The following is a 9724-nucleotide window of genomic DNA, read 5'->3' on the forward strand; positions in this document are numbered from 1 at the left end:
ACTCTATATCCACCCCCAGCGTTTAGAACAGTGCTTTGCACCTAATAAGCGCTTAATAAATGCCATTACTATGACTCTGTATCCACCCTGGCGTTCAGAACAGTGCTTGGCACCTAGTAAGCGCTTAATAAATGCCATTATTATGACCTTGTATCCACCCCAGCGTTCAGAACAGTGCTCGGCACCTAGTAAGCGCTTAATAAATGCCATTATTATGGCTCTGTATCCACTCCAGCGCTCAGAACAGTGCTTGGCACCTAGTAAGCGCTTAATAAATGCCATTACTATGACTCTGTATCCACCCCAGCGTTTAGAACAGTGCTTGGCACCTAGTAAGCGCTTAATAAATGCCATTACTATAACCTTGTATCCACCCCAGCGTTCAGAACAGTGCTTGGCACCTAGTAAGCGCTTAATAAATGCCATTATTATGACTCTATATCCACCCCCAGCGTTTAGAACAGTGCTTTGCACCTAATAAGCGCTTAATAAATGCCATTACTAGGACTCTGTATCCACCCTGGCGTTCAGAACAGTGCTTGGCACCTAGTAAGCGCTTAATAAATGCCATTATTATGACCTTGTATCCACCCCAGCGTTCAGAACAGTGCTCGGCACCTAGTAAGCGCTTAATAAATGCCATTATTATGGCTCTGTATCCACTCCAGCGCTCAGAACAGTGCTTGGCACCTAGTAAGCGCTTAATAAATGCCATTACTATGACTCTGTATCCACCCCAGCGTTTAGAACAGTGCTTGGCACCTAGTAAGCGCTTAATAAATGCCATCACTATAACCTTGTATCCACCCCAGCGTTCAGAACAGTGCTTGGCACCTAGTAAGCGCTTAATAAATGCCATTATTATGACTCTATATCCACCCCCAGCGTTTAGAACAGTGCTTTGCACCTAATAAGCGCTTAATAAATGCCATTACTAGGACTCTGTATCCACCCTGGCGTTCAGAACAGTGCTTGGCACCTAGTAAGCGCTTAATAAATGCCATTATTATGACCTTGTGTCCACCCCAGCGTTCAGAACAGTGCTTTGCACCTAGTAAGCTCTTAATAAATGCCATTATTATGACTCTGTATCCACCCCAGCGTTTAGAACAGTGCTTGGCACCTAGTAGGCGCTTAATAAATGCCATTACTATAACCTTGTATCCACCCCAGCGTTTAGAACAGCGCTTTGCACCTAGTAAGCGCTTAATAAATGCCATTATTATGGCTCTGTATCCACTCCAGCGCTCAGAACAGTGCTGGGCACCTAGTAAGCGCTTAATAAATGCCATTACTATGACTGTATCCATCCCAGCGTTTAGAACAGTGCTTGGCACCTAGTAAGCGCTTAATAAATGCCATTACTATAACTTTGTATCCACCCCAGCGCTCAGAACGGTGCTTGGCACCTAGGAAGCGCTTAACGAAGCCGATGATGATTATTCTCCGAAGACTGGAGGGGGCCGAGGCCCTGGTGCCGGCACTGGGTCCCCTCGCTGGCCCCCGGCCTGGGGGGGTCCCGGCGTTACTCACACATGAGGGTGCTGAAGGCCACCAGGGCCAGGAGGGCTTGCAGGGTGAGGCCGAAGCGGTCCAGCAGCGCCCCGGAGTCGCAGCCTCGGCTCAGCGGGGCCATGGGGGCCCGGAGGACGGCCAGGAGGAGGAGGACCGGCGGCGGCGGCGGCGGCAGGAGGAGAGGAGCGGGGTCCCCCGGGCCCCCCTGTCCGCGAGGGCACGCAGAGGAAGGAGGGGGCCGTGGCTGGCGAGCGGCAGAAGAAGCGGCGTCCCCGGCCTGGGACAAAGAGAAAAGTTGTGAGCAGCCGGGGGGCCGGGAAGGGACCCTCGAGGTCTCCCCGGCTCCGCCCTCCAGCCCCAGAACCGGGGGAGGGGGCGCCGCCTCACCGACCCTCCAGCTCGGCTCGGCTCAGCCTCGCCCTCCCCCCAACCTCGGACACCCTCCCTCCCTCTCTCCCTCTTTCCTTCCCTCCCTCCTTCCTTCATCATCATCATCGATCGTATTTATTGAGCGCTTACTATGTGCAGAGCACTGTACTAAGCGCCTGGGAAGTACAAATTGGCAACATAGAGAGACAGCCCCTACCCAACAGTGGGCTCACAGTCTAAAAGGGGGAGACGGAGAACAAAACCAAACATACGAACAAAATAAAATAGACTAGATATGTACAAATAAAATTAATAAATAAATAAACAGAGTAAAAAATATGTAGAAACATGTATACATATATACAGGTGCCGTGGGGAAGGGAAGGAGGTAAGATGGGGGGGATGGAGAGGGGGACGAGGGGGAGAGGAAGGAAGGGGCTCAGTCTGGGAAGGCCTCCTGGAGGAGGTGAGCTCTCAGCAGGGCCTTGAAGGGAGGAAGAGAGCTCCTTCCTTCCCTCCCTCCTTCCCTCCCTCCTTCCTTCCCTCCCTCTCTCCCTCCTTCCCTCCCGCTCTCCCTCCTTCCTTCCCTCCCGCTCTCCCTCCCTCCTTCTCTCTCTCCCCTCCCTCCTTCTCTCTCTCCCCTCCCTCCCTCTCTCTCTCCCCTCCCTCCTTCTCTCTCTCCCCTCCCTCCTTCTCTCTCTCCCCTCCCTCCCTCTCTCTCTCCCCTCCCTCCTTCTCTCCCTCCCTCTCTCTCTTCCTCTCTCCCTTCCTCCCTCTCTCCCTTCTCTCTCTCTCCCTCCTTCCTCCCTCTCTCCCTCCTTCCTCCCTCCCTCCTCCCTCTCTCCTCCCTCCCTCCCTCTCTCCCTCTGTCCCTCCCTCGGCCTAGTGGACAGAGCCCAGGCTTGGCAGTCAGAAGGTCATGGGTTCTAATTCTGCCTCCGCCACTTGTCTACTGTGCCACCTTGGACAAATCGATTCATTCATTCAGCCGTATTTATTGAGCACTTACTGTGTGCAGCGCACTGGACTAAGCGCTTGGGAAGTACAAGTCGGCAACATAAGCGCATTTGTTAAGCTCTTACTATGTGCCAAACACTGTTATAAGCCCTGGGGAGGCTACAAAGTGATCAGGTTGTCCCACGGGGGGCTCACCGTCTTAATCCCCATTTTACAGATGAGGTAACTGAGGCACAGAGAAGTGAAGTGACTTGCCCAAAGTCACACAGCTGACAATTGGCTGGGATTTGAACCCATGACCTCTGACTCCAAAGCCCGTGCTCTTTACACTGAGCCACGCTGCTTCTCAAGTCAGCAACATATGGAGACTCTCCCTACCCAACAATGGGCTCACAGTCTAGCTTTGCTTCTCTGGGCCTCAGTGCCCTATGCAAAAATAGGGATTAAGAGTGTGAACCCCACGTGGGACAGGAACTTTGTCCAACACAATTATCTTGTACCTACTGCAGCGCTTATCACATAAAAAGCACTTAACACAATACCATTTATTATTATTAATAATAATGAGCATCTGGCACATAGTAAGCACTTAAATGCCATAATAATAACAATCATTATTAATAAAGAGGAGTGCCTGGCACATAATAAACACTTAACAAATACCATAATTATTATTATTAATAAAGAGGAGTGCCTGGCACATTATAGACACCTAATAAATACCGCAATTATTATTATTATTAAAGAAGAGTGGTCGGCAGGGTCAGGACTTCTCTGCTTATCCTGGGGGCCCCCTTTCTGACCTGCTCGTGGCTTTCAGCCCTCCACCCCAACCCAACTAGATGACAGACCCCTACCCTCCACCTGACATCTCACAACCTGATTTAGACACAAAAATTCCTTCATTCATGCCGGCAAGGGGGCTGGGGGCATGACTGTTTATTGCTTTCGAAGAACTAGGGAAGGCTACGTATAAAAAAAGCCAACAAAAAGGGCCAGGTTGGCAGAGAAAATGACATGCAGCAACAAAGAGGTGCCCTCCTTCTCCAGCCCTTCCTTTACTGCTCTGTAGACCCTCCCCATCGGCCCCAATTGAGTAATGTAATGAGCAACTCTTTAGAATTAGAGAGGTGGAGGACAATTTTGGTCACAGATATTAAATTGGAGGGCAGAACCCTAGGAGATTGTCTTTTCCTTCCTCATTCAAAGCGTCCTCACAGTGTCAAAAATATAAAGTGTCGGAAGAAAAGAGGAGGAAGTCAAATAAACTGTCCCACTCTGCCTGTAATTCCTGATATTTGTACCTTGGGCCTCCTTCACTGGTCCATCTGGTTGAACTGTTATCCCTTTCCTCACCAATTCAGAGAAAAAAGGAGTGTGTGGCTCTACACAAGATGTCAAAGTAGAAAGCCTGCCAGACACCCATGATCGTTTACCAAGAATCCAGCAGGGGCATCAGGGGTCTGAGTATGTGTAATATTTCTATTTCTTAATTTTTCTTAATATTCATTCCTCTAGAAATCCACCTTATCTACCTTACTAGTTCTTGCCGCCTTTAGTCGTTCTCATATTTATTTCTCAGATACTGTAACACAGTGTAATTGTTGTGGTATATGTTGACCTTTTACAATGTGCCAAACCCTGGGGAAGATAAAATACAGTCAAATTCCGTTATACTGACCATGTACCTAAAATACAGAAATATTATAAGGCCAAAGACCAGGAGGAGGAGTCTCTTGTAAGCTGGAAATTCTTTTTCAATCCCACCCAGGTGACAGGAGCTGAATTCCACGTGGGAAATTGAAACGCCTAATGGACTTACAGGTGTGATGTGTTTGCAATCAAGCTGCTGCGATTCAGGAGAAAGAAGCTTGTGTGGCTTCAGGAGGAGAGCTGTGAGAGCAAGTAGTCCAAGAAATCAGCTACCAGAGGGGAAGCAGCAGATTGTAGAACTGCTACAGCCAGAAGTGGACTTGCAGTAAGTACAGGGCAAAAGGATGTAGAGGGAGGGGAGGAGATGTGGAGGGGGGTTGTTGTAAAATATTTAGGAGGGTAGGTATTAGGGTTTTTAACAGCATTGGCCTAAGTATGAGGGAGAGAAACTAGACAGAAATCCTAAGCAGTGCTTTGTTGGGGTTGGGGAGCCTGGGAAAAGCTGTGGTAAATCCAAGGAGTAACTCGTTCTCATTGCTGCTGCCATTTTGTGAGCTGCTATAAGTGAAAGCAGCACTTTTATGGGTCCTTCTCACCTGTCAGGCCAGAGGCTAAACTTGTGGGACAGATGGCCACATTAGCTTTCTGCCCTGCCTGGTTCACTTCTGTCTCTGATTCTTTTACTGTCTCCTCGCCAATCCTCTTCCTCATCTCCCCTCCGGCAAACGCTGGAATCATTAACTTTATTTCCTTCAATTCTGCTTCTTGAAAATTCTCTCCCTCCAGCCATCTCACTTTGGACTTCACACTAGCTGGATACTAAGTGTGAAGCCACCGGTGGGGGCTCAAATTTTAACCCCCTAGAAAACCCAAACTAGTTTTCAGTTGAGTAGAATTTCAAGTTGTATTCAGAAATAAAATGAATAATGGTATTACCCATCCACAGCCCTACGGGGCAGTGCAATAGCCTGTTTAAAACATATCTTTAAACCTCTAGGCGGCTCTCACAATCCAAATGTAGGGGTGTTATCTATGGGAAAGGGGTGTGGAGACTTTTATGGGGGTCATCCAGATTTGCAGCTCAGAATACAGCCCCTGAGAATTCAGGTATTCCACCCAATGTACATATTCTAGCCCAGGAGTAGGCAAGGCTTTCAGTTCCTCCCTCCTGACTCCCCACATCTGCCAACACGATGTGCTGCATCACATTCCAGCTCTTCCACTTGTTTGTTGTGCCTTTCTCACAAGTAAAGTGAGGATTCAGTACATATTCTCTCTCCCTCCCTCTTCTACCATGTGTCCCATGTGGAACAAGGACTGTATCTGACCTGATTATTTTATTTCTAGACTGTGAGCCCGCTGTTGGGTAGGGACCATCTCTATATGTTGCCAACTTGTATTTCCCAAGCGCTTAGTACAGTGCACACAGTAAGTACTCAATAAATACAATTGAATGAATGAATGTCTACCCCAGCTCTTAGTGTGGTGTTTGGCCCGTAATGAGTGCTTAACAAATATCAGCATTATTACTGTTCCCCTGCTGCCTTAGAGTATCCTTAATTGCAGAAAGACAACAGAAGTATTTCTTGAAGAAATAGACGAGGTGCTTGGGGTTTTATGTGAAACTGAATTTTAGTTGGGCCCCTGGTTCTTTGTACACCTGTGAGAAAATGTGCTTATTGCTTTCACCTGTTAAACTGGGATAATTATTCTTATTTACCTCATGGAGTTAGAATTACTTGCCAAGTGTTTCCTAGATGTTAAGCTCCAAATGCTACATAAATCGAAAAGTAAAATGACTGGGGGCAACTTTCTCCTGACAATCTTGTTTCCAAGGTAGATTGATTTCCAAAATAATGCTGTTCATAAAATTAGATGCCCCTATCAGGTAAGGGTAGGGAAATAGAGATAGAACAAACATGGACAAAGTTGCATTTTTTTTGTGTGTGTGTGTGGGGGGGAGACTCTGACATGAAGCTGGCTATTACACTTTCATAGAAAAGTCTCAGACCAGTGCACCTTTTATGTTCTGTGGCATCTTGAAACTACTACTTAGGATTGGCCATCTGGTTCACGCTAGGAGCCTCTCATATTTCACAACAATAGCATCCGAGAAGGTAGTTTGTAGAATTTCCGCTGTTCAAGGGCGCCCTTTTCTGAGAACCTTTTGGCATGGTGTCAGCATCTTTGGCCACTCGCCAATAACTGCGAAGTTGTTTGCATTCTTGTCTCTGAACACTGGAGCTGTGACACTGTCGGTGCAGTTGGTTTTCTTTAGTGGGGAAAATATCCTTCCCATTATCTCTCAAACCTCAGAGTACTGGCTGCTCAAGCCCTGACCCAGAATTACATCTTAGTCCACAGGCTACTGAAAACAGAGGTAATGACTGAAATGTAAATTTAAAGACGCTAAATACTAGGAAAGCATCAAACTATTGACACATCTCTATGGATAAGCAGCAGCGGGATCCTGAAAGCGGAGGATCTGGCTTTCCCAGCTCTGTTGCTTGCTGTGACCTTAAAACAAATCACTTGTGCCTCAGTTTTCTCATCTGTAAAATGGGGATTTAATACCCATTCTCCCTCTTAAACTGTGAGCCCTATTTGGAACAGGGACTGTGCTTGGCTGTCATATCTATCCCAGTGTTTAATACAGTGCTTGGCACCTTGTAAATGCTTTACAAATATGACAGTAATATTGTTGTTATAATTATGGAGTGAATTTATACCGCAAGCACCAAGAAAAGAATGTTGGGGGGGGACTGGGAATTTTCCTACAAATTTGAGAAGGCCTGTCACAAAAGATGACCAGCGGGGCTCTGCCCTCATTGAGGTTAAAACTAGTATAAATTGAAACTAGTAAAACTAATATAAATTACCTACAGCTGTGGAGGAGCTGAAGTTGGCTAGAACTAAGGATGGGAAGGCAGCATGGCATAGTGGAAAGGGTTTGGGACTGAAAATCAGGCAAATGATATTAAGCATTTAGACTGTATGCATCCTCTCAATCCTCATTCTTTTCAAGAGGGATTTAAATATTGAAAGGTGGGTCAGAGGGTTTTTACTTTAGCCAGAAAATAGGCAACAGCCAACCATTCCCACCAGAGACTGTTCTTGCTTCCTGGCTGCCATGTTTACTCCCTTGCCCCATGTAACAGTAATAATAATTATAGTATTTGTTAAGTGCTTACTATGTACCAGGCACTGTACTAAACACTGGTGTGGACACAAGCAAATTGAGTTGAACCCAGTCCCTGTCCCATATAGGACTCACAGTCTTAATGGCATTTTATTAAGTGCTTACTATGTGCAAAGCACTGTTCTAAGCACTGGAGAGGTTACAAGGTGATCAGGTTGTCCCACGGGGTGCTCACAGTCTTAATCCCATTTTCCAGGTGAGGGAACTGAGGCACAGAGAAGTAAAGTGACTTGCCCAAAGTCACACAGCCAACAATTGGCGGAGCTGGGATTTGAACTCATGGCCTCTGACTACAAAACCCATGCTCTTTCCACCGAGCCACGCTGCTTCTCTTAATCCCTTAATCTTAATCCCCATTTTACAGATGAGGTAACTGAGGCAGAGACATGACTTGCACAAGGCCATACAGCAGACAAATGGCATATCCAGGGTAAGATCCCATGACATTCCTGACTCCCAGGCATGTGATCTATCCATTACAGCATGCTGCTGATCTGTGTAGGGAGAACTGCCTCCAGGTAGGTGGTGACTTGGTTCTTAGAGAGGCACTTTAAACCCAAGAGCCTTCAATATGAAGTTAGGACAGAAATAGAGTGTATTTGCCCTAACCTTGACTTCCATCTGGCTCCCAGAAAGAAATAAAAAATTTTAAGGCAACAGTAAATTTCAAACTCTATTCTGACCGCTATGGTAATGACAAGGTGTCATTCTTCCACCAAAGATTTAGATGTAGGAAATTACATTTTGCAATGTTTGACTTTTAGTTGGCTACCTTGTTGATCTTTGTTCACAAGACTAAGCAAAACTAAGCATTTTTCTGTCAAAGATAATAATGGTGGTGTCTGAGTGCTTGCTGCATACCAAGTGCTGAGGTATATTACAAGATAATTAGGTTGAGTCCACATGGGGCTCACAGAATAGGTGGAAGAATGGGTATTAAACCCCCATTTTACAGATGAAGAAACTGAGGCCTAGAGAATTTAAGTGACTTGCCCAAGGTCATACGGCAGCCAAGTGGTATAACTGGGATTAGGACCCAAATCCTTTGACTCCAAGGACTTTGCTCTTTTGCATACTACTTCTCTAATCATTATACTTCCAATCAGATCCCTCCTGCTTCCTACCAGTACAGTATTTTAAGACTACTCCTGGACCCCTCTTACCAGCCCATTCTGCTCCTCTCTTGTCCCTCTCCCCTCCTCACTCCCAGACCATACCTCCTACAGATAGCTTCCCAAGTCTGAAATTGTGCCAGCCACTCGAAGTAGCACAGGCTGTGAAACCAAAACCCATTAGGCTGGATCTCAAGCAAATCAGGCTGTAATCCAGCAAAAATTGCAGTAAATGGTCACTGTGCTTGTCGTTCAGGCCTGTTGGCCAAGTGAAGAATGGAGACAATTATCCAGATCAGTCAAGCACCGAAGTCCTCTTTCCCTGGATATATCCAGCTAAGGTCTGTTATCAGAGTGGCTAGCCAGCTATGAAACAATAGAACACAGGAGGAAACAGAGACTTTGCAGTGATGGAAACAGGGGTGTGATCTTCCATGTTCTCTATCTGTCAGAGAGCCTCAGTCAGGGTAGCTCCATGAATTTGAATTTGGTCCTCAAATCCCATTTCTTTTGCTTTTAAAGATATTTTTATTTATGCCTCAGGACCTAGAAAAGCTGGACAAAAATACTTCCCAGGTGCCCAGAGTATTAATTTCCTCCCCTCCCATGCGCCCCCAAGAACTGAGAGGGCAGGATTTCTTCAGGCTCCCGTTGCTCGCTGCCATAAGATGCATAATCACAGTGACTCTGCTGAGGGTAGAGGGAGTGATGCCTGCTTAAAGTCTCTTTCTAAACGTTTTTGCAGGCCTGAAGTCTTTCCGAAACAAGGCATCTTTGCAGATCGAAGACCAGGATCGGGATTCACCCAGGTTCCTGCTTTATATTTTTCTCCTTGCAAACATTTTGATGAGAGTGTAGACATTTCATCCATTCGTCATTCAATTCATTCCCTGTGGATCACCAGATTCCTGCTCCTCCC

The 9724-nt window shown here is 46.5% G+C and overlaps 1 protein-coding gene across 1 annotated transcript in view; it reads right to left on the reverse strand.

Moving 5' to 3' along the window:
• The window catches only part of LOC119921069 (store-operated calcium entry regulator STIMATE-like), a 31686-nt gene extending 30050 nt beyond the window's left edge, over positions 1 to 1636 (reverse strand). The window contains exon 1 of the mRNA XM_038741415.1: positions 1534 to 1636. Within this exon, the coding sequence (XP_038597343.1) occupies positions 1534 to 1636 (103 nt within the window). The remainder of the gene's footprint in view (positions 1 to 1533) is intronic.
• Positions 1637 to 9724: the final 8088 nt, after the last annotated feature.

This window comes from Tachyglossus aculeatus, assembly GCF_015852505.1.
Source record: "Tachyglossus aculeatus isolate mTacAcu1 chromosome 12 unlocalized genomic scaffold, mTacAcu1.pri SUPER_6_unloc_1, whole genome shotgun sequence".
Taxonomy (NCBI): Eukaryota; Metazoa; Chordata; class Mammalia; order Monotremata; family Tachyglossidae; genus Tachyglossus; species Tachyglossus aculeatus.